This window comes from Polyodon spathula, chromosome 23, assembly GCF_017654505.1.
Source record: "Polyodon spathula isolate WHYD16114869_AA chromosome 23, ASM1765450v1, whole genome shotgun sequence".
In the NCBI taxonomy this organism is placed as follows: domain Eukaryota; kingdom Metazoa; phylum Chordata; class Actinopteri; order Acipenseriformes; family Polyodontidae; genus Polyodon; species Polyodon spathula.
Window position 1 is genome coordinate 4,508,200 of NC_054556.1, and position 26,920 is coordinate 4,535,119.

The 26,920-nt window shown below is 36.0% G+C and overlaps 1 protein-coding gene across 1 annotated transcript in view; it reads right to left on the reverse strand.

Annotated features, from left to right (window-relative positions):
* LOC121298008 (synapsin-2-like) overlaps positions 1-26,920 on the reverse strand; it is a 79,526-nt gene that overhangs the window by 43,707 nt on the left and 8,899 nt on the right. Inside the window, exon 2 of the mRNA XM_041224692.1 lies at positions 295-352. Coding sequence (XP_041080626.1) covers positions 295-352 — 58 coding nt within the window. The remainder of the gene's footprint in view (positions 1-294; positions 353-26,920) is intronic.

A 26,920-nucleotide genomic window follows, 5' to 3' on the forward strand; every position in this document is an offset into this window, starting at 1 on the left:
AGTATACATGTAATTTATACATTATGCATTATCTATTCATAGATGCTGATTAGATTATGCAGTAATGGATTTAAAAGGCTTTATAAAGGATGCAAGAATCTGTATTTATGCTTTAGGGATTTGTTATAAGTGGTTATATACATTTCATAAACGTAATTAATTTTTAAGAATGTAATAATCTATATCCCATCTAGAGATCCCTCACTCAATTTTACTTTTACATTTTACTATGGGGACCCGCAATAAGAAAGTTTTTAAGTGCAATTTCTAGAAACATGTTTTAGTATGACTTACTTGTTCCACTTTGATGTCATAATCCCCATGGACCTTCTTCCCACGGAACATTTTAGCCCTTTGAGAAAGATGGAAAGCAACACATTAATGATGTTTCCTTCATAACATTCATTGGTTATACATGGAAGAATATGTATTGTGTTGGATCGTATTTTTTATTTCACTCTTACTAGATGTAATACTGAAGGAGGTGTGTTATACAGTATACAGTAGTACTGTAATTTGACTCAATACCTTTAGGTCTTTAACTATTATCTTTTCAATTTAAATGCAGTAGTAAGAGAATATCCCTTTTAACTATTGTATGTATCAAACCAGAATCTCTTAGCTCTCTAAGTATTTTTAAATGTATGCTCTTATTTGTGGTTGCTCGAGATATAGGTAATAACAAAAAACATATGAGCAAATAACCACAGTCTTTCCAGAAGCTCGTTAATAATACTGAGTCACTGTTTTTGATACACAACATGGTTGATACATGCTGGTAAATCACAAGTACTTGGCAGACCCCCCTCCTCTCAATAAACAAAACAAATGACTTAACCTTTGAAAATAAACATCAGCCTAAAGACAGTGAAGTCAGTTGGTGGCTGACAACGGTCATTAACTCTTATTTGTTTCAACTCTAAAAGCCGCCCCAATTCAATAGAGATACATGCATGTTGCAATCCATCATTGTACTGAGAACACATTGCTTAGTTTAACAATGGAGCAGACCACCACGTGTAACAGATGCTTCTTGTAAATGCTTGAGCAGCAGTGTCTTTCTCAAGTTCTGAAACTACAGATGCAGCCTATGACTTTATAAATAAACACATTCATTGCTGATGTGCAGGACAAGTCAATGTATTATTAGGGCCTTATATCGCTGGGAGAAAATAAATACATTTCTATACAGAATTGCTAAGACATTTTGCATTACAGGGTTGTACACGTTGATTACTCTGTGCAAGTATGATACTTTTTTCAGTATATCATTATATACAAGCATTTGTACTCTTGTACTGGTCATGGATTTTATCAAGAGTGCAAACATTAGGTACAGTAACAGCAGTACGTATTGTTTCTTGTTACCAATCACTTAAGTCCATTGGGCATTGAAAAAATTATAGAAGAACCATTAGCAGTCTACAGGATGACCTGCACACCAGAACTGATTTGGTAACATGATACTGAAATGGATTGTCAGCGTATATTGCTTCATGCCATTGTAATAGTGTTGGTAAGTCAAAATATCTAAAATTTAACCACTGTTGTACTATTCTGTCTCGTATCATTGTAGCTGCCAGGGTGCTACTGTTGTCTCTTAAAGTAGAGCCATTGATCCATTGCATTGTAATTGATGATACTTGATAATAATGCACAGTATTTATGTGCCGAGCCTAATATGCTGTCTAATATTATTTTGTTATTGCTGGCCGCAGTAAATGGTCATGAGCATGTTACACCAACCAGAGCTGTGTTGCCAGAAAATGATTTCATATTGATGAGCTGTTTTAGATGGCAGCAGATGACAGCAAGCTGAACAGTACCCTGTATGTGTTTTTCTTAACGAATAAAAAGTAACTGATGCGTTGAGAACTTCTATTGACTCAAGCCAAGGTCTTCCATGTCTCTGCTCAGAGAGCTGGCAGACGGTAAGAAATCTGAGATGATTTGGTTTTCAATTTGGTTCGCACTTTAAAACGCAGCAAACAGAAAGTTACCTCTAGAACCGGGAAGTGCAAAACTCTGTCCTTTGATCACGCTGGGTTGAAGTGACCACTGCAGAAAGGTGATTTTATATAATGTAAATAACTTGTTCTGGTACCCGTTTTGTCATTTGCTTCCTTATTCTACTGTTCATAAATGCGCCTAATTATTCCACCAAATTCATTCAATAACAGTATTATCTTTATTGATTGGCAATTCAGCCTGGCCCATCTGTATTTAAGCTCAGCTCTTTGTGTTGCAGTTAGTTCTGTTTTGGACTCCATGGAGAGGCTAGCTACCTGTGTGCTCACCTGCTCTGGTACATAGAGCTATTGCAGAAGCCTTTCAGGCAGCTTTTGCTTTTGTATGGGTAAAAATATTTTATTTTTGATTTAATTTAATAAAAGTGTGCAATCCTGCTCCAGGTCAATGTCTTTATCCAGTACAGTCAAATCTTATAAACAACAATGTGCTTTTGGAAGAATTAAAATAAAAACAGCATTAGAGTGATTTCTCAATGTACTTTGTGAATTCCTTACTTTTTAATCAGTGGTAAAGTATGCTTAGGATCTTTAGGAATTCTTAAATTGGTATTAAATTCAGATAAACAGACTGTTACAGTATACATTATCTTGTATAAAAAATACAAATATGGTCAAATGCAACGTCCCATTTATAATTATAGATATATATATATATATATATAGAGAGAGAGAGAGAGAGAGAGAGAGAGAGAGAGAGAGAGAGAGAGAGAGAGAGAGAGAGAGAGAGAGAGAGAGAAAGCACAGCCTGCAGAATTTACAGTAATTTGCAAACAGATATTAGGCTTCTTCTTTATGTTCAATAGCAAACGAGACCAGGCTGTCATAGTTAATACACCTTTCTTTCCTTTGCTTTTGCTGCCCTCTTCTGTAGAAGCTGCAGAAAGAAAAAACTGCCTTGTATTTTCTCTTGCAGATTAAAATACAAACAAATGCATTTGAGTAAAACCAGTTCAATATGTACTGCCTATGAAACATATCTATCAAAATGCAACATTGTAAATCCCAAAATTCCAGTGGTAATCTCTGCCTTCAGCCATTGCTGTCCTCACACTAGTCCAGCCATTGAAGGTTAGAGCTGGAAACAGATCGACTCAACCAATAGCATCTTATGAAAAAGGTCAACGCAATTTGTCAATACTAGAGTGACCAGCCATGAAAAGGAAATACAGTGCAGTATCTCGTCTTCAAAGGGAATTCTGTAACCCAAAACAGCACACTCAATAACACTGCTGTTGTAACACTTATGCCTGGCTGTATTCTGAGGGAGTGCCACATGCTGTAACACTGCCGTTAATCACTGGACTGTCTGGGAGCTTCCTGGTTTTCTGTTAGGGGCAATATGCTTTTTCCCCACAGTGGATGCAAATGCAGCACACTAAAATGAAACTCTATTTAAATCAGAGGGAGCCTTGGGGATTTCTACCAGTGTATTATCTCAGCTGACAATGCTATGCCCTCACAGCTGTATTCCGATATTCTTCAAGAGACGCAAGCTCATCTGGTCAACAGTCCTGAAACAAACATATTCTAACCTCCAGGCCTTTTTAATATTCTCACAGCTTATAAAACCACAATTAAATCAACAATGTTTTTTTTTTTTTTTTTAATGCCCCCTCTTCAAAGCCTGTAGTAAATTTACAATGGTATTTAACTCTTTCATGCATGGGATATTGAAAATAGCTGGGACCCCCCCCCCCCAAAAAAAAAACAAAACACACATTGCTATACAGTATATGGGGGGAAACGTCTTCCTCCTACGAGGTCATCTTGAATTTGCATCTTCCATGTGTCCCCATATAAAGACTAGAAGAGAGTTTTTTGTATCCGTCCCAGTATGAGGTGGCCATGCATGAAGGAGGTCAAGTCAGACCCATATTTAGTACTGCATGCATGTTGCATCAGTATAAGTAAACTGTTCTTTTTTAGACAGAACATGAGTAACTGCTGCCACCACCTGACTAGGCACTGTGACAATATTATAAAGCCTCACATCTGAGATTGATAACATGTATACAAGGAGAGCTTGTGCTTCACTAGCATTAGCAGGATGGAACTGGTTCAGTTCATGTATAACAATATTTTAGCTTTGGATAATAATTCAGGGTTGAGGAGAACAGAGAGCGAGAGAGAGGGAGACATATGGAGAACTTGTACATAGGAAGAAAAGATCAGATAAAAGCTTGATGTCAGTGCGTCACTTTTTATTGCAATTTTATTCACATATTTCACAGGATGAATAAAAAAAAAGCAGATTGATGTTTCCAGTGCAGAGGGTGAAAATGTAGTTACAAAACCCTAGGAATCAAGAAATAAAAACTCAATTTCAGTGCTGCCTGAATCCTAAATATGCCTAATAAGAGCACTCTATGACACTGTGTTTGATCCTTGCTGTCAGTAATAATACAGTATGCTAGAAGCTAAAACTATACATCTCATTACTTTGCCGTGCAATTACAAAGTCAACTATCACAATGTGGAGTTAGAAACTGCACCATTCTTGCAGCAATGATGGTTAGTATTCCATGCTTAAAAATGTGCACGTTGATCAGGCTGTCATTAATTATGTTTAATAAAATAAACAGCTGCCATACAGGCTTTAAGTCTTTTTTTGTGCTGGTTGTAGAGCTTTTGCATTTGACATATTCAACAAAATGAACATATACCCAAATCAAACTGTAAAACAAAGAGGTATGATTCCAAATATATAATTTAAAGCCTTAATCACAGCTGCAAAAGCAGTGTCTTTGCTTATGCACTTTTCACTTGGAAGTTGCTCAGGTGCTTCATAATTTGACCTTTAATCTTTGCAAAGACCTAATGAGATGTAAATGCAGATTTCTGTACCAGATGGCCGATTACAGGTTTTTGCAAAGAGCGATCAAGCCGACTTTAGAAGATGGTACTGTCCTTCATCTTTTTACAAGGGAGATGCTATTTTGTATGAACATAATCACTGTTCTTTTTTTTTTTTTTTACAGGGCTGCATGAGTGATATTCTACATATCATTATGTAATCAAATACAAAATTAAGTTGATTTACAAAAAATAAAATATATATGTTTCTTGCTTTCAAATACAGTAGTGCCATAATTGTATAGTTTCAGCAGGTGTTCAACAGTATATGCTGGTCATGAAGCTCAGCATTAGTGTTATGTCAGTATAATGATTTGCTTTAATTGCAGAATTAAAAACCTTAACTATCTTGTCTACTCTAAAATCTGAATTGGGAGTTAATAAATGTGTGAAATGTCAATGCCAATTCTGACCCCATGATCTTTTAACCACAATTTGATCTACTGTTTAAAATGCTGTCTCGAGAGACTGAGATATGTCTGCTGCATTCTTTTTTATAAGGTCAGACTCGTAGGTCACAGCTAAAGTGATAAACTGTAGAAAGGTAGTGAGAAAGAAAAACAAATTGATATTTGACATTTTAAAATGAAGTTAAAATCTCCCAGAGGTGAAGTTAAATAGTGTGCACTTATGATTATTATGTAAAAGATGAGAGCCTTGAATTTGAGCCGCAATATAATGAGGATACTAGTACAGATAGCTGAAATATAATCTCAGACACTTGAGTATTATGCAGTTGTGCAATATTAATATAAATATCAACGTTTTCTGTCTCTGCTACCTAACAAGGCTGTTATAAACTAATCAGTGTATTGCTAAACCTTAGTTAGACAAAAGCAGTGAGAAACAGTATGGTGTACTGGCATTGAAGTTTGTATAAGAAGATTTGTATTACTAAAGAATCCGAGGATTCATTTTCGGGAAATTAAGAAATACTGTATAATATCTGAAAAATAAATACATGTTAAATCACATAATATGAATTTGATATAAAGTATGAGTATAAATAGCCACAAAGAACGGCGGGAAGTTGGTGTGATTGACTCATAGGTGTTCAACAGAAGACAGCCGTTTATTTCAGTTGCTAGTATCAGCTCACAAAGTAATATCACATTACAAGGCATTTCCATCTGTCAGCTGCAACACATGCACAGGTTTGCATTAAATATTCATGAAGTCCTTTGTATGAGAGTAATGCACTGATTGAGAGGCTGATGTATCGTACAGCACAGCTCTCAAAAAGGGCAGTACTGTACGTGACTTTCTCCCCCATCTTCGTACGCAGTCAATCCTATCCTATTTACCCGATTTGATAAGCTCCACTAGTGACTCACACTACTGGCCTATATTCTAGCTATTATAAATACACGATCCATTAAAAGAGCATGAAGTGTAAAGAAAGTTTTCAAGGTACATTAAAGCCCTGAAAGTTAAAGATTTGTCTCAAGGCCTATTGATTGAATACGTATGAAGAGCTTATTTTTATGAATTCCCCGGAGCAGTCTTATAATTTGTGACTAGGAAGCAAGTGAACTTCTTTTAGACACATTCTGTAATTGTATGCTGAAGCATCCAATGCAGAGGTCACTCTTACTGCTAGATAACTGACTGTGGACAAGGTAAGATAACTGCCAGATAACTGAATGTGGACAAGGTAACGTATCAGCAAGTAATGGTCATTGCAGAGTTTAATAATGCTGTGCTTTTTTGTATGAAGACAGTTTTGATATGCATTTATATAAATGCATAAAACTAAAAGCTGTATAAAAATACCTCAGTAAATCCTATATATTTCCTTTTCTTAACACAGATAGGGTCACTGCAGATAAGCAATAAGCTTTAAGTATGATTACATTGAGTAGTTGTAAGGAAACCAAGTATTGCATCTGCAATTATGATAAAGAGTAGTCTGCTATTAATTATTGACTTCAAAAGACCCTGTTTTTACTATACTGGCACCGGAGTAGATTTTTATACCCCAAAGGAGAGTATTTCTCAATAGCACGCTGATTCCAAATCTGTGGTTTGCATCCTAGGGTACTGCAGTGAAATTGAAAACTCTGATAAAGACAATAAACAGCAAAATAAAGTCAGTGTATTCTGGAGATCGTTATTGATGCACTTTCATTAAAGAAAACAGCAATGCAAATGCAGCAGAGGTATAAATGCCAAGTGCTTGAACTATACCAAGGATCAGCTGAGATGTGGAAATGGTACAACAGCTAATGAAAGGTATGTACATTAAATGCTAGGAGATACGCATTTAATAGACAGTATAATACTGTATAAATTGCACCTTGGAATAACACGCTTTATAAATGGAGATGTATGTTTGTATGAATTAAATAAATATTGCAATTAAAATGTGCAAGATTTTTGCTAACTTTTTCAGCCACGGTGTAAAGTTTCAAGAACAGGCTGAATTTAGAACTACTAAAGGAAACATTTAAACTAGAAGTCTTTTGCAATGTCTTTAAGACATTTGAAGACTTAAAAAAAAAAAAAAAAACTTTCTAAGTTTCAAAAACACAAAACAGTATTTAGTTTATGCTTTATAAACTGGGCACTATTCACAAAAGTGTAAGGGCTATTTTAGAACCGTTTTTTTCAAAGGTTCGTTTTAATGTATTGCATTGTTTGCAGTTCATTAAACCCTTTTCCAAGTTTATAGAGGGTTAGAAGTTTGAAGTAATTGAATGTTTATCAGTACTGTTTAAAAACAGGCCTTAACAAATCATGCCTTAAAGTTTTGTGAATTATTCTTTATTCAAACACCTGCCCTTTTGCAATATGACACCTGATCTCTCTATTGTGAAAGTAATGTTGCAGGGCAGTGTTTTAATGTACTCCTGTTTTCTGGAACTCACTGCCTTACAGCAGGGGTAACTGAGTATAAAAGATCTCAAGAGATGTGCCATTGTAGGGTTTAAACCAACTGTATGAATTTAAATAATAATCTTTTGTCATAAATAAAACAATTAAATGCTTTATTCTTAAGGAGAAGCAATTCCTTTGATGTAAGTCTCCATGTGGAACCATGTGACCCTAGGGATGAAATCATTAATATACTAGGCCTGAGTGCCCTGCAGGGATATACACAGTCTTAATATTTAAAGATGATATTAAAGTCTGAAAATCCAAAATGAAAGTGTTTTCAAGCAGGAAAAAGAAAACCTTGATTAAAAAAGCATTGGAAAAGATGTCATATACATCGTTTTGAAAAGGTGTGACTAGTCTGATCTCCCCAGTTGGGGGGGGGGGGGGGGGGGGGGGGGGGGCATGTAATAGTATCTGTAGGGTTGCATAAAAATGGTATCATTTGCACCTCTGTATTTGCAACAATAGGCAGGCAATGTGTTGTGTTGTAGCTGTATGAGTGCCTGGCAAACAGAAAAGAGCATAGCTTATTATAAGTGGCATCATAATAAAATGGATTTGATGCACTTGTAACAAAGACATTAAACATCACGTCTATCGATTTTGCTATTTTTTTTCAGACAATTGTATCCTTTATCATTCTATTATGAATCTTTAAGTTTCTCAGGGGTCGTGTGTGAATCTGCAAATTTGTGCAAATCTGTGTCAACTGTATATTTACAGTGATTACCTGTGGGCACATGCATCTAGTTTAGAGTACCCATAAAGCTTAATGGAAAAGTCTTTCTATTCCCTTTATTGATCTCTAAATTTCAAAATCTGATTGCTGTAGACTGCTAATGGTGTGGTCTTGAACTGGATGCATTTTGAACAGGGGGAGAAAATATCCTACATAAGAGCACCAGACAGACAACCACAGAAAACAAGCTGCAATCAATCTATACTCATCCACCTTCAGAAGTCCCATCTTTAATGAGAACACATTTTACAATTTTACAAAGAGCTGTTTTTGTGCTCTGTGAACTGACTGCCACGTTATTAAAAGCTGATGAGGAACTGTGGTCCTATCCATATTTTTCTCTTTCATTAATTACACCTCACATCGAAAGCTGATAATCACATTTTTTTATAAAGGCACTTGTGTCATTGCACGGGATTTATGGAGTGCAGTAATTGCGGGACGATTACTAGACTAACATCACTGAAAAAATAATTCATAGAACCTACTGTATTGTAGTATTGTAACTAGAGGTATACTTTCTTGAGTGGGAGCTACCAAAATCAGATTATTTTTAAACCTTCCAGAACATATTAAAAATAATTGTGGGAGGGCTGGAAAATGTACAAGTACACCTTTAATATAAGAGGTTTCTGATGGTCAGTTTAGAAACCCCTCATTACTACGCATTCATAAAGCACAAAGCCATGAATCTGTTGTGAAAAATCTTCAGTGTTTTTGAGCACCATTTATATGCCAATCATTTATTGAATGGCAGGATGGTGACTGTGAGCCAAAGACAGGCAGCAGCTGTCCCAAAGCAATTACTGAAGAAATTATATTGTTCTCGTCATTCAGCCTCATGAAGAGAATGAGTACACCCTGCATTAAATCAAACAAACGTGGTCTATTAACAGGGCTGTTTCTATCCCCAAGCTTCTACGCTAATAACATAATGCATTAAAAGCCTTGTAAGTAGAATGGATGGATTGGGTTTTTTACAGTCAATAACACTGTTTTTCAGATTTCACAACAATGCATTTTTGTTTTTAAGGGAGTGATTTCAAGTAAACGGGATCCAGGAGGTAATGCTGATGTCCACTATATGCATTGTCTCTGGTAAAATACAAATTAAAACAAGCACAAGAAACAGGAATGCACAAGGGAATATTGTTTTTTAAATTTGCCTGTGGAGGTTGAGTGGATTTTGAACAAATCCGTATTTAAAAATAAATCAATGGGAAAATAAATAAATAAATAAATAAATAAATAAATAAATAAACAAACTACAAGCTAATTAAACTGATATGCCATAAACTGGTTATGTTTGTCTCTGTAGTCCCAGACCACTATTTTCACTGAGATAATCTAAAAAATAGCAGAGTGAAGAATTTTCTCAGGAATACACAAGGCCTCTCTTGTCAGACGGTGCTCTTGAATTTGGTTAGGAACCTGTTTTTTTCCACATCAGCAGTGCAATGCACCTTGAAGAATGTTTTGCATTTTTATTCATATACTTACAATGCAACTGAATGCTTTCATGATGGAATCAGTTCTGCCTACTCTCTTTCCGATGACAACTAACAGTTTTGCGACTTGAATATTGATGTACCTGTTGACCCTCTCAAATAAGACGGAATAGATGAGATAGGCACTTTTCATTCAGTCACAAAAGTTCAGTCTGTAATGAATGACACCCCAATGCGAGAAAAGCACTCGCCTAACTGCTGAAATATATTCTTTTTACAAGCCATGCCAGACTGCACTCATTGTCATGCTTTCAGTAAATGCAGTCAACTCGATTTTATGCCCGTTTAAGTAATCCCCAATTGGCAATCCCTCGAAGGTGTTCTTCAGGAAAGAAAAGATTTTTCAGGTAATTCACACATGCAAAGTCTTTTTTTGATGGGTATATGTCATGTGTAATTTTAGCTTTGAACGGCTGGAAGACTAAATTGAATCTATTATCAATCTGTACATCTTGCACCAAGAGTTACTTTCATTCCTCACACCACAGTCTCCCAGTTGTAAATGTAAGCAGTCTTCAACCACTACTGATCTAAACCCTTTGGTGATCAGTTCCCTGCACATTGTCATAGCACACTGATAAACAGCAGCTGTGCATGACTCATTTTAACGAGAGCCTTGGAAGTAAATAATATACCTCTGCTTTTTATATGGCAGAAAAATATACCATGGTAATTAATGGGGTATCAAAGATGACACCACACTGGGAACAGGCAGTGGGGAACCAAATCCAATTAAAACCATTTACAAGGAAGACATATTCATTATTAAACAGGGCAGTGTAAAACGCTTTTGTCAACAGGGTTATTCATTATTTTAAACCTGATAGATTTGTGGAAACTAACCAAGCAATCTCGCTGGTTACTACATAGGTGGTTCGTTCATTAGAAATGCACAGGACCAAGCAAACAAATGAATGCATGAGGTCCAGATACAAATTCTGAACACAGATACAAAAAGAAGCAAAGGAATCAATGATAATAGCCCCAACTCTCCAAGAGCCCTGGACAGCAGTTGTTATTACTAAAGCCTAGGTAAAAATGTAATCTCTCGATGCTCTCAAGCACAATAGCTAGGGAATGTGCAAACAGTGTTTGTCACAGCATTGAGTGCATCTATTTTAATATCCCAGAAAAAAAAAAAAATATTACAAACATCAAGTATCACAAGGCTGTTTATCAGCACACCAGTACCAGTGCAATATTTGGTTAAATGTAACACAGAGACTGTTCTTCACATTTTCACACAGAGACAAAAAAAAGCATCTTGTGTTAAAATAAAAAAAAAAAAAAATAAGAAATTTTAATATAATGCTGAGCAGTTTGATAAGTGCTGTACAGATAGTATTCTAATGGGAATCATTCACATTTTGTATGTTTGCTATATAAATGTTCTACAATATTTGCCAAACATGGACCTCAGTGAATCACAGTAAAGTAATCAAAACAAGCATTACAGTATAAATTGAGATATTTCCCTTAAGCAGTCCACAAAGTCATCCATATCACAACAGCATTTTACTAAACCAAAATAAACGGATAGCCATTATTTCCAGGCAATTGTACAGTTTCCAAGAAAGCAGAAATCAGTACCCAAAAAATATACATACTGATGCCTTCCTTATTCACCAATCTGCTATAAAGCAATCATAACTGAGTGAGACCAGAGCCAATTCCCTGTGGGTAAATTAATGCATTAAAATGTGCATGGGATATATTCACAAATGCAAACCAAATACTACAATACACTATGACAGAAAGTAACATTTTATATTAAGTTTCTCTAATTACGATGTATTTACCTAGTAGTTACTTAGTAAATGCATGTGTACTTATACATAATTACAGTGTTATTATGCATGGCTACAATGTATTTAATGTGTAACTAAGCAACTACTATGTAAATACACAGTAATTAGAGGCACTTGATGTAATGTGTTACCTGATTTATTTTGTAAAATAAAATTGTTAATGCTATAAAACTAGTAATACAATGACATGTATTTGAGTTCTTCAATTAACCTCCAGAGTTGCTTGCTAAGTTATTAAATGTACATTGGTCTCTTGAAGAAATAAAGAGATCATTGCAAAGTCAAGCTGTGCTTTCTGATCATCTCAACGTCAATGTCATGAAACCGATTTGAAAACGACAGCAATGCCAATGCTTTGCCTGCTCCTTCAGTTTACAAATCAGCACAGTGCAACCATTACCTACTTGTGGTGCCTGATATCTCTCAGAGAGTGAGATTGATTGCCCTGTGGAGAGAAACACTTGATCTCCAGCTGCATATCGTGGCCTTTCAGATTAAATCTTTTTTTCAGCCAAAGCAAAAAATTAGTCACCAAAATTAATCTTGTCTTTAATTCTTAAAAATAATGACAAATGCCAGCATGTTTGTATTGAAAACATACAGAATACATAGCCTACATTATAACAAGCAGTATAATAACCCTTATACAGTAAAGTGGCCACATTAGTAAGTCACCTGCTTCTGACTTCAGTAACCTTGTTCATTTTCGAGGGTGGGAGTTTCTTTACTGTCACTGCAGGTTTAGTTAATGGAAGCAATGAAGTATGCAGTATTAGCTTTTTGTTGCATAGGTTAAACATTAAGAGGCTTCATGAATTGAGTTATTAGTATATGTTTTTGTAGTTGAATTGTTTTCACCCAAGGAAAGGCTAGGAAACTCATGGATTAAATTGAAATATCTAAATATACCATTTAGTCCACATAACCCTATTTTTGTATTGGAACTTGTGTTTTTATTCTATTAGTCATAGAATAAATATCTTGATAACCAGGCTCCCCAGATAATTGCTGTGGAGGGTTGCATTGATATAGGGGCTGCTTGTGCCAACAAACCATTTTAATCAGCGCTATAAGATCAATAAACAGTTCTGTCAAATAGCCATCCTGATCCAGCATAACCCACTCTCAGTGCTTTGACAATGTGAGTAGGTTCTAATATGTCCACAAATTATAACAACCCTAGTTAAATAATACAGTAGTTTAAATACAGAAGGCATAATGACCTCATGCTAGTGTATTGATTGCAATATTCAAAAGTTGCACATCTATAGCGTAAACATTTATTGATCAGTTACCGAATTCTCTGGGAGATAGCTCAGGTACGGAGATGGTCATGTATCGCTTCAAGCACATTTTCCTTCGAAAAGGGTCTGCAAATAATACCATTTTCTTAGTGAGTCACTCATGTGGTATTGCTCCTCAACAGAATTTAGTTCATATTGTTAGTTGTTACATACAAAACCGCCTACATACTCAAAAGCAACTATGATTTAATGCAATCTAGGTTATTATAAAAATATGACAAATTGAGCAAGCTGTAATTATCCACCCACTTGTTTCCGAAACCAACACTGTAAATTGAATAGAACTGCTGATGAGACTACTTTATAAGCAAAGGGAACACAGAGTACACAAAAAAGTTGAGGTTTGGGATCTTTTGCTTACATGAAGTCATTGAATGTACAGCAAATATCTGTTTAATACACGATGCATTTCCATTGTAAATGGCTAAAAAGTATTATTGTAGATTAGTTTAACTGGTACAGTAGCATTAGTGTGTTAATATGGGGGGGGGTATGGTGTAACATTTGACACCCTACCGTAAGGCTAATTTCATACAGAGTGGATCACCACCAGGCAAGCTGGAACAGGACGGTGCTCAAAGAGGCATTTCTATCAGATTATAGAGAGTTTGGCTTTATTTATCAAGCACAAGATTTGGAGATGTAGGTGCTGCAGAAAGCAGGTCCAACCAGCAAGCAAAATACCTCTAGTGGAGTCATTATTTGTTTTGCAGAGTACAAGACTAATCAGTTTTACAATTTGAAAATTCTACTTATTGAGCATCCAAAATGTTCACTCTGCATAGGATTATAATACAAGTGGCTGGTTACTTAATTAGAGTTCAGATAAACAGCATTCTAAAGGTTAATAATAATAATAATTTATTATTATTATTATTATTATTATTATTATTATTATTATTATTATTATTATTATTATTATTTAAATAAGGCACATAAATAAAAGTTATTAACCCTAATTAACATTAAACCCAATCAGCCCATTATAATCTAAAACTAATTTGGATTGCATAGAGTTCAAAATTTAAATGTGAATGCGCAGTATCACTGATTCATTGGAGGATTTTGTTGACTTTCATCCCCACAGTACAGGTCAAAACCATTGGCAGATATAAAATATAAAAGTCTTTTGTGCATTATTTATCTAAAGCTTTGTCTTAGGGCACAGCACACCCTTTCACAATGAGCTCTACACAATAAAGAATATGAAATGTGGCATGTATGCAGTGTAAAATCAATGACTGCAATCACTTTAAACTTTCACTTCAGATTATAGCTGCATCTCTAATTGCATATGCATCATAACAGATCCATTTTAATTGGATCAGTATAAATAATTACAAAAGTATAAAATAGTTTTCCTTTTTAAATGGAGATGGCAGAGAAAAGAGCTTTGATTAAATACAGTATGAAGCAAATGACAAAACCTTCCACAAGGTGCAGAACGAGGAAGATTAAATGATTCATTTGTATCCAATCTGCAGTTAATTAATTTCAAAGAGATTTTAAATTTGGAACTAATCTGAATTATATTTGTGAATAGAAATATGTTATCGAATAATGTATGGAAGCAGTATTCTTTCAAGATTAATGGATTTTAGAAGTATGAACTGAAGACACATTAAAGTACTTGATATGTCTCATTTTTTTTAAATTGTAAAAAAAATAAAGGCAATTTAACGTGACTGAAATCGAGTCGACAGGTTGTCGCTGTGACGACGTGCTGCACGTGTTGCTTTGAAGGGTTTGGCACAGTGGCATTTCAAATATATATTCAAAGCCATAGGGAATCATTTTGTCAAATTTACACCATAGGCAGAATACATCCTACATACAGTGTTTGTCATATTTTTTACAACAATGACCAATGCAAGTATACATTGACATTGCAGTCTTGTCAATGGGAACACAGTGGAGTAGCTCACCAATCAAGCACTCAGCTGGATCCCTTACAGTTATATCTGCTCAATCAGTGTCCTGGGCTGGTTTCATTGTTCAGAAGAGCTGACTTCTCATTCTAGAACCTTCACTTAAAATCTCATGTTCCATTTTCATTAACTTTATACTGAGCAAGATCCCAGCTGCGTATCTCCAAGAATGAAACTCTGTAATGTTTACTGGTAAGCCTGTTGATTCAAAATACCCCTAAAATTATTGTCAATTCAAAGAGTAATCCCAGATAAGCACATTATCCCCATTTCATGTTTGACTTATTGCTGGCTTTAACAACAAACTGCCAGGAGAAACTAATTACAATCATTGGTGACATATAATGAGGTCAACAGTACTTACCCCCGACTCCAAGCAGCATCACTGGGTGATGAATAGTCTGTGATGTGAAATAGCTTATGCAAATATAGGGGGTCTATTCAGTTGATCTAGACAGTGGCAGGTCAACATACTTTTACAGTTTAAATATTAAATATTAGCAATCCCAGTATTTTACTTTTTAAGACAAAAATGCACATTTAAATCCACCACTGCTGATATCAATTGAATAGACCCCTGGTAGGCCATCTGTAGCACTGCTTTAAATCTTGCAGGTGTACTGATGTTGTGGAGTGCTACTTATGTGCTGCAATCACTTTAAATAGAGAGTACGGTGGTGTGTAGGTACTGGATCAGTTCAAAAATGAGGTATGCATAGTCCTTTATTTACATGACTAAGTGGTCTTTTAATGGAAACATTGCCAGCCATTAGTGAAGGACTGAAAATTCACCACTGGCTTTGCTCTAAATGTTTAATACATTGTTCTAAGTCAAAGTGCCACCTACGTTCTAACAAGTTAATCAAAATTATTCATTGCACAGTGCTCCACCAAGCCCAGGGGAATTACAAGTGTTCAAAACTACATGGTAGCATAACTGGTAAAAATAAAGCTTGTCTTGTCTCAATACCTAGTATCAATAGATGTATCTCACTGAATTCTATGCATTTATGAATTCTATGACTGCTATAGAACTATGTGTTCAGTGATATTTCTAGTCGATAGGTTTGCCACAGAATTGTATAACTTTGTTATATTTTATTTATACCCCCACTGTTTTATGGTTCTGGATGATTTTCTATTCAGTACAGCTAATGGAGGCACATTAGTAGAGACATGAACCAGCGGAGCACCACATGTAGAAAATGTCACTGCTGCAGTAGAAGAGATAACAGCAGATTTCTCACAATTGTATCAATTATGCAGGATGAATAAACCCCCTATAAATCATGAAGCACAAAGCACGAGGGAAGTTTGAAAAATACCAGACACAAATTAAAAAACATTGTACAGCACCAAATAAAATGCATCGTGTAATGCACTTTACTAAATGCTAGGAGCAAAATGATTTTCAGAAGCTGGCTGAGCCCTTATAAGACATATGCATTAAATATATGTCTTTATTTGCAGTGAGTCATTTGAAACAAGTGTAGCAAGATTGATATGCCCTTTGAAGAAAACAGGTCTGAGGTACAGAGGTTATTTACTGGGGCTTGCCTCATTTGCAACACTCGATTACCTGCTGCAGATGCTGAGAGCGAGAGCTGACTGTAAAAGAATAAAGAATCGGGGGCTACAGTAAGGTACAGACTTCCAGGAACGATTAGTAGGAACAAGATGCTGTACTATTGATATTAGAGTTTCACTGTTTTTCTATCACTTGATTTGATCTTTTTATTATGTGAATTATTTTTTATTAGTTTCAAAGTTTATGTACAGATGTTATTTGATTTGTTTTGTACTATTACTGCCATAATTATACAAACATTGATAAAAATGCTATTTGGGTGAGGGCGTTTTCTAAAGGAATTGCCTGTTTGGACAGTACCTACTTGTGAATTGTTAGTTTGTGCAGTACCTGCTTGTATACAATGTATTTGCACAGTATCTATTTGTATATTGCCTATTTGCACACGAACCAGCATCATTTTCTTTAAATTCTTTCATAAATAAAAGCTGTTGGCACTTTGTTTGACTAATCTTGTCTCTAAGCCTGTTTAATTGAAATTGTGACCAACTTAAGGTTACACAAATATGACCCAAAGCAGCCTTAGGCTAATTCACAATGGACCCCTATATACAGTAGCTGTGCCACTGAAACATTTAAATCTTGTGATTATCAATGCTAAAGAACTAGAGCCACTGTAATGGAGTAATGGAGTTGGGTCACACCAGATTCTTGACGTGACTTGGAAAAAGCATTCAACACCTTCCCTGGGGAACAATACTGACTGTCTATCTTTTAGATCAGAATCAAGAATTTACCAGAGGCAAAAATTAATTCATCCACACCTTTCACGTTTGAGATCTATAGTCTTAAATGAAAACAGACAACCTGCTGGCAGGCAACTGGGACCAAGCACAACAGTTTACTCCCAGTGGAGTTTTATTCTAATCAATTAACCTTCCATCCAGATAGGTTTTTACGACTAACTGTATTATGTAAACTTCTGGTGTAGTCTTAAATTCATCGCTTAGCCTAGGACATTGATTTTGCAAAGGAAAAGATTACGTCAGCCCCGTTGTCAGTAACAGTAATTTATTCAGTTCAGAAGCTTGTCAATCGAATGTCTCTGCACAATCTGAATGCAAATGCTATCAATACGGTGACAGTCAGATTACCTCTAATCAGACATCTTAATAATAAGCACAGAATGCAAATGGATATTGCTCATTTACTGCTAGAATTTGGTTGTACACCTTGCATTGGTCATTTATGTAGACAGAAAACTTTTTTTTTGTTTGTTTTAAATCTGCAAATCTATTTAACAGGATTGGTTACGACTACAGTTTCCAAGAGAGCTTTAGGGAAAACAGATTCATAATGAAAAGGAAATATACAGTGATGAAAACAACTGAAATAGCTTGACTTTTTTATATGATCATCCAAAACAATATCAGTAAGAGCAGTATGATAAGGATTTCAACTGTGGCTAAATTAATATTTGGTCATTTATAAAGTTGGTTAAGGGTGTCAATTATGCCAATTCAGATGTTCTCTGTTAAACTGGGTGTCCACACCCCACTGACTGTACCACATATCAAAATGATCTGAATGTGTTGCACCTTTTCTAAAGACATTTCACACCAAAAAAACCAACATATTATTAACAACTATGCCTATAATGTCTGACCTCCCAGCCCTGTATGAAGTACACAAAGTATTTGATTTTCTAGCATTACAAAGTACAACTTTGTTAATGGTTACTGTCACTGATTTCAAACATATTTTCAGTCTACACTTTCCCCTCCAGTAGCTGCAGAAGTCAGTTTTAATTTGAATGCTGCTGACTCGGACTGTTTTTAGATGCAATGTAAATAAGCCCTCAGATTTTTGATTCCTACAAAATATCTCAAACTTTGTTAAAATGAGCACATTTGGATGATTTACAGACCCGTTTACAGCAGCCAGTGCATTTGCTACAACCAGATCAAAAGCAGGTTTTTGTCAATTTTGTCTGGGCTAGAGGTTTTAGACCTTATTAGATTTTGCTGCTGATCTTGCACAGAGCTGGAAGCTACATGGCAATAACGCATATCATTTGTGAGGTGGCTTATATTGTTTCATTCCGGATACTATACAATACTGCCATAATGATGGACAACAAATGAGCCATTTTCAGATATAATTTTGTACCAAAATGGAAACAATTAAAGGCAGCTCACATAAACTGTGACAAGCACACTACCTCCAAGTAGGCAAAGAACCCTACTAATCTTTGTGGAAACCCCGCAAAGGGATAAATGTGATCCAATCACTGTGTTCTCTAAACAAAACCATTCAGGGAATTGTGAAACACAGAAAACCCCTCAGAAAACAATTAAGAGGGATTGGATTAAAATACTGAGAGACAAAAAGAAATATGCTTTCTGCAAGACCTGCTGTAATGTCATGAACAGACTGTTTGAAATGGGTTTTTAAAACAAACCCTGCACTATTGTACCCCTGGTATGTCACTATTAGTACAAATGCATTGATCAATCCCATGCTAAAAGGGTTCATGATATGTTAAGGTCACAATGAATGTCACAATAAAATATGTATCGCAATACATGCGATGGTCCTGCTTTGTGTGATACTGTATGCCCTGACAAATAATACAATTTTACAGTTTCTACTTAAAGCCTTTTTCAATGTATTCAAGAAGCATTTATATCAGCTGTACATTCAATTACTGTAAAATTCATTATTTACTGCAGTTTTGGAATGCTTTTGGTCCTCAGTAATAATACAGGACCAAGTAATACCAAATAATAACATTCACAATAATAACATCACATTTTTACTGTTAAACGTTAACTCTGATTTGAAAGACTTTCTCTGGAAATAAAACCGTGGGTGGGTGGCTTTGATTGCACATTGCTTGAATCACACAGTCTTGTTCCTCCAACACTAATTGACATGTGAAGACACCCAGTCATTTAAAGGCCAGCTATATTTTTTTGGTTTGTTTAAGTCATTAGCGATTACCAGGGAGCAGTATACATGTCCATCACATTTAGTCGTAATTACTGTGGAGAGAGACAACAGGACAGGATGAGAAAGACTGCAGTGGCTTATTACCTTGTCTACAAAAAGGTTGGCATACAGAAGTAATTTGGACTTATTCCCTTTTAATTCTATTTAAAGAAACAGTAGTCATGATACATTTAGTTAGGAATCAATTATCTCTTGTTATGATGTTTCCCTGTTTAATTCTCCCTGTGGAGTACAGCAAGGAGGCCTGGTCTAACAGTTTATTCTAATAATATCTGATGTGGAGCAGAGGTATAGTTTCACAGTTTTTTCATAGAATCAAGGTTTGGGTGCCTTTTAATCAGCCTCCATTTGACTGTATCCTTAAGATACCTCCCACAATTAACAGAACGTTTTCAATTTTAGTGAATGTATTTTTAAAATGCAGATTACAGAGTAGGGTGATGGTGGTATATAAGTTGGGCTTCTGTTTTCTGGTTTTTATTCATTTAATTTTTTTAGTGCTTATTTTTTTGCCATTTTAAAGTTTTATGTAAATCAGTTGCTTTCCAAAATGCTTGGCGTTTTTTTTTTTTTTTTTGTGTGTGTCAGGATATGTATAGTAGCTCGACAGTACTTGCACATTCAATTCCCACCCTCTTTCCTTTGCTGTCTTCTACAACTAAATCCCTATGGTCACAGGCACATTCTTCTGGGGTTCATGTGTGTAGGCATTTTTTAACATTTCGCCACAATTTGCAATTCAATTTTATCTTATCCAACTGTAATACAGCTTTAAACCCTGCAAACGAGCCTTCTATTTGCAATCTCATTTTAAATCTTGTAAGCAGAGTCTCCAATAGAAATGTAGGAATTTTCTGCCACTCAGTAGTTGGGGTGGGTTTAAAGTATTCAGAACGAATCAATGATAGATACAAGTCAGGAAGGAGGGACATTGCCCAGCTGCGCTGGGGAAGGTAGTTTGTTTTTGTTTGTTTTTAAATGGGAAAGGGGTGAATTGAGTATCCATTTCCAGTGTTTTTCTGGTGTTTTCCTGTGTTTCTTGTCTAGATACAGAAATCAGAAGCCCTATGTATAACTCAATCGCTGTTGAGTAACAGCATAGTTTTGCTTTAGTCAGAAAGTAATTAATGGTATGGATGAGAAGGTTTTCTACTGGGTGAATGAGCAGGTTTTCCTTTTTGCTAGCCTGGATTTGTTTTCAATTGAAATCAGCAAATACAATGTAATTGATTTGCCAGAAACGATTTGAAAATAAATCCCTAGCAATCCCTGCTACTGTTTTCCTCTCCAAAATCAAATCAGCATGCAAAGATGCACCTAGGCATTTTATGATCTCTGGTAATCTTCCCAGAGGAAGGATGTAGTTGTTAATTACATTTTTGCCCAGAATGAAAAAAGGGTTGCCGTAGGGCAGGTTCTGAGGCAGCTTTGTCTGTTTTCGCACACAAGTGGTATGCCTAACCTTTTCTGTTCTCTGGAAGTTTTCTGTAAAGCCGAAACATAGGAAATTAACAAAAGAGAGGAGGCTATTCGGTCGATATGAGCTTGTCTAATTGATCTCAAAACGTTGTCAAGATGGGTCTTAAAGGATCCAAGTGATTCTACCTCGACAATAATAGTAGGTAACCCATTCCATAGCCTCACCACTCTCTGTGTGAAGAAGTGTCTCCTTCTCTCTTTCCTAAGTCTATCTCCCCTAATCCTGGTTTCTGCACTGTGCTGAAAGCATTGGTTAGGGTTAACTACTAAGGCTTCAATAATGTCACTCCGAATTCTTTCTTGTTCTAGGCTAAATAGATTCAGTTTGTTCAGCCTATCCTTGTTCCTTTAAACCCTGAACTTGGTCTTGAGCTTTTTACTGGACTCTCTCCTGGGCTGCATTGGCTCTTTGGTACTGTGGTGACCAGAACTGGACACAGTCCTCTAAGTGCGGTCTCACCAGTGCATTACACAACATCATCATAATCTCCTTGGATGTGTATTCTACGTATGGATGATGTCTAAGCATTAAGCCTTACTTTTCTGAAATTGCATGAGCAGGCTTTGAGAAGCAGTCTCAATTAAATGTGCAGCAAAATTCAAATCCTGTGACAGCACCTCGAACCTGGTTCCACACTTCGCTGCAGTGATAGACAAGGTGTCCTGCTGCGGAGCTAAATGTGGCAGGGAAAGCAAAAGGGATGCACTGAGACTGCTACAAGAGGAGCTGCAGACAATTAACACATCGGCAAGCTCAGTGGGGGGTGCTGATCTTTACCTGCCCTGAGATGCAAGCTAAACACGAAGGCGTTATCCATGCACGTTGTTTGCATAATCCTTGCAGTTTATGTCATCTCAGTGCAAGCAGTTGTCTCCACAAGAGAAGCAGGATGTGGTCTGAACTTGAGATATTGAATATTCATTCAATATATGGTTGATTTTGACTTGCATTCCATTGAGATAGCTGATGGTTTTCTTTTATAATTGGCACTGGTTTTACTCTATTTTAAAATAATTTGGGGATTTTTATTATGCACTAGTAGCCATGCCATCTTTTACTCCAATATGTTATCAATAGTATAGATTTATTCCAGTGTATATTTGGCAGAGGCAATCCAACAAAGTTTCCCAGAACTCAGAGAGTTTCCTGTTCTCCCAGCATGGTCCTGGAAGCTCCTTATTTTGTGATTGAAGGTGCACCCAATAAAAAGGCTGAAAAGAACTCTAAACGTGTGATCAGTTTCTGAGAATGTATTAATCTGTTAGCCTAAAGTACACAGCAATCTTAATTTGTTAACATTTTGTAATCATTTATTGTGCTGATTTCTCCTAATGAGTTTAGCAAGTGACACAAATGTCAACATGGTTTATAAGAACTCAATATTCCCTTGGATTTCAAATGTCATGTCAGCACCAACGTAATTAACAAAACAGATGATATTTCTGCCCTTGTGTTTTACAATGATTGTACTTTCAAGAGTGCGATCTCAGCAGCATGTTCCTCACTGAGGACATGTATAGAGATTAGGTTGAAATAATATTTAGATAATCAAAACCAACCATTCCTTTACATATTGCAATAAAAAAATTTAAAAATCTGATACAATTTCCTTAACCTAGTGAAAACACATTGCACAACTGGTAATAATACTGCACATCAGTTTGCAAAGCAGCATAGTTCATTTATCTTACAGACCATGCTTTGACTTCAGAATTCAAAAGGCCATATGCAACTGACATATGAATAACCTGCTGCCTGCAAGCTAGATTTTGCTGATATCGAGAAAATAAATATAACATATGAGAGAGGACAGAGTCATAACAGAAACATGATAATCTTCTCCAACCTGACTGGCACTTGAATGCCATTATACACACTTTACATTAACATATTATATTTGAATCGTCTACACAATAGTTCCATTATTAACAATGTAATTACAAAGTAACGATAATTACAGTCAGATGCATATGAAGTCTATTTAAAGATACATACTACACTTATTAACATTTGCCTTACTATGATGTACTATACTCTATGTAGCTATGCAGTCATTCTAAGTGGTTCTGGGGTCTGTTGCTCCAATAAAAATGCATTTAAAGGAACGATGTCTGTCAATGTGCAGGCATGTCCGGCTGCTTTCACAGGCATTAACCGAGATAGGATCTGCAGCGGGTCAAAGACCTAAACGCTTGTTAACAGGTTAAAGGTGAGACTACTTCTTGTAATAAAAGTCCATTGGTTCCATTTGAGATACTAATATCTGGCAAATGTCAATTCTAGGCGCTGTGCTCTTGACCAGTTGCATTCGTAATATATTCCTAATTTTCCTTACAGGATCCCCCATACTTCTGTATTGCAATAACCTGTTATAGTATCCCCCTAAAACATCATTCCTTATATGTAGTGCTCTTTGCCTTGTCTTTGTGTTGAGAACTGTCAAGTGCCAATTTTTATTATATTTTTTATGATAGTGTATTTCTTAAAATTTCTTTCCTCCAACAAAATTAAAGAAGATCGAACATACTTGTTAATGATCTCAGCTCTACTGCTGGTTTGATTTAAAATTAATAATTAAATGCTCTCTTTCTTATATGTTAAAGAAAACAAGCATGTTTATGTCTGTAGCTCGTGGGGTGGGAAGGGTAATAGGGTAACACGAGTCATCTACTTTACATCAAGGAAATCTTCATGCTGTGTTATTCATTTTACATTTTGAATTAATTGATAAAATCATTGAGCTATTAAAAAAACAACAACAACAACAACACAGAGTACTTCTTAAAGATAAAGGTGGCGTGGGTATAAACCTCACAGTTACAGTACCTTACCTAATGGATTGCATTTGTTGTTTCGATTCAGATATACAGCATCAGGACCCAGCATGTTGACTTATTTAGTAGCTGAATGAAAAACAGGCCAGGGTAGATGCACAGTTAATTCAACAATAAATGCATGCCCACTACTAATCCATTTTTGTTCTTTATTCATTCAGGATAGCAGCCCAGAGGCAGATGATTAAAATCATCTCCACATACAGATTATTTTAATAAAAGAGTCAACATAATTCAACAATAATTTAGATCTAAAATCTAATCAAAATGCCAAATTATCCTCTAAGCACATCAAACACATACAGTACAGGAGGCTGTAACAAAAAGAATAAGGTCACAGTACACACACAGTATGCAGAATCTCACAGAACACGTCGTTTCCAAGACGTAGCCTTTAAAAGATCTAGCCTACAGCCAGTAGGTTATGCAAAGCCAATACCAAGTGTAATGATCATACATAACCAAACAACACTTGGTGTGAGTAAACTATGGTTTTCAACCACACATGTAAACCAATGATCAGCACTGTTTTCACTGCAGTAAACCTGCACAGGGTTTTTATAAATGTATTAGTAATGGTATCAATGCCAAAGCCAAGAAACCCTTCTGCACACCTATCATCAGTACTAATACGGTTTCGACTCTGAATCTGCAATTGCAATTTTCCATGCCGCTGGAGCCCATATTTCAATATAATGTGAAGAGCTGCACACATTTCAGAAAGGAAGATAGAGAACCCTACAGGGTGACTGCTAATGCTGTTTAAAGCAGTGTAGTTGCTAAGAGAGTCCTACTTTGTAGCCACAAATAGAGCTGGCTGCACATTAATAGTGTAAAGCTTTATGTCATGATATATAGTGATAATACCATTTCTTATTATGCATTAGTTACATGTTATGTAGCATTGTTTTACAATGGCCTGTTATTTTAAAAAAAAAAAAAAAAAAATTATAATATAGTATCCTTTGTTAAATATTTTTAGATGCATTACTAATGATTTTTTAACACACCCTTAATTGAAAGATGTTAGGGACTATATGAACTGAGTCCTGTTCACACCTCAAAATCACAACTGGTTGTTATTTCATTGTGGGGCATCAAATTGATTTCCAATCAACAAAGGGTTATAACAGCATGCTGGGACTTGCAGAAAGTGAATGTGACACTATGAATGGCACGGTAATGTATTGTATTATCTAAAATGTTACAAAACCAGCAATAACTGAATGGCCGTACTAATGAAGAACTGGGTCTATACATCTGCTGGGTGAGTGAGTTTGCCAATATAGATAACAGGTTGGTTACCTTACAGAACACACTGTGAATGAATGTTTAAAAAGCCAGTAAGAACCCTCTTATCTTTTTGCACTAAAGGTTGGGGCTCTGCTCAGAGAGTGTGGGTGGATTGATGATTGACGTTTTCTTCAAGGCTGAAGGATTCAGCAACAACCGCTGGAGAGTAGCCACCCACTCAGGAAGGAACAGTTGCTGAGCTGTCAGAATGGATGCTGCCCTGGAATGTTTTTTCAAGCCTGGTCATATGCAACTGCTGATTAATCAACTGGCAATCAGCCATAATGATTTACAAATAATAATAAAAAAGAAGGAGAGAGAGAGAGAGAGAGAGAGAGAGAGAGAGAGAGAGAGAGAGAGAGAGAGAGAGAGAGAGAGAGAGAGAGAGAGAGATATCCAGAATAAAGCTCCCTTATAAATATTTGTGGGGAAGCCTTCCTTAACATTAAACACAGCACTGTTAAACTTTAAAGATGTGTGGGAATGTAAACCAACTGTAAAACCAGTGGCGATTGCACAAAGAGTAGCTATGAAAGAACGTAGCAAAGAACATGATTTTATGTATTAAATCATAGATTGATTCTTTCCTCTGCTAGATTTCTGAAAGATCATTGTACTATATATATTTTGCAACAAAAAAAATTGTAACCCTATACCCTATTGGCCTCAATTGTTGCGATTAACATTTATCGTCAGATTGAACTTTTTCAGTTAATGACCTGACCTAAGACTTACTATTACACCAGAGAGCCTTGCTCTCCCTGCCAAATCTTCCAGAAACTCCTACCGATTCTCTGTTTACACAAGCACAACACTAACCCAACAGGCTGAAACTACAGCTGGATTTTGTTGTGTGGTTTACTGTCAGGTAGTATAATATCACTGTTTGTTTCAGAAAGGCAACAGATAGATAAAGATTTAAGATGCTTCGCTACATGATAAAATCGATATCTGACCTAGTGTGGCATGGTGACGTCACGGTCCAAGCTGTTACGGGCAGGAAGCGAGACAAGCAAGCTGTAGTTTTAAGCGCTGTTGCGCACTTTTATTTACAAATAAACATGAAACAAGACAGACTAACTAGCAAATTAAACGGCACAAGGGCCAAAACAAACGGTCTATATAAAATTTATGGACATACAATGAACACACAGCACAGCATAGCAATAAAACTCTGACCAACACCAACATTCATTCTCTAATAATGCTACACTAACACCTATGAACTCCTATTTTATACACCTGTGGCTGGAGACTAATTAATCATTTAATCACGTATTCAATTGTCAGTCATATCCCACATGTTTTTGCAGGGGAGGAATTGAACCCACTCCCTGCCACACAATATTCCTCACACGGTGCAACAGCAGGGTTTTAACCCTGCCACGCTGCCACACCTAGAAAGTCCAGGAATCAAGAAACAGATGATGACAACACACATGACGGCACAGAGAATAGGCTCATACAAACAATTCAAACCTGCATGGATTAAAGTCAAATATACCATGTCCATTCAAGCTAGTTTCCTAATTCCATACCTTAACTGTGTGGTTTATTGATGAAGTGATTAGGATTAGGGTTAGGGTTATTGATTGGATTTTGTAAAGCTGTGCAAATCGTCTATTGACCAGAAACATAAAGCAGTGCTTCTGCGCTTGGGGTGCATTTGGGCAGACAGAAGATGTGCAGTGCCTACTCAGCAACATCGGCTAATTCAGGAAATGTC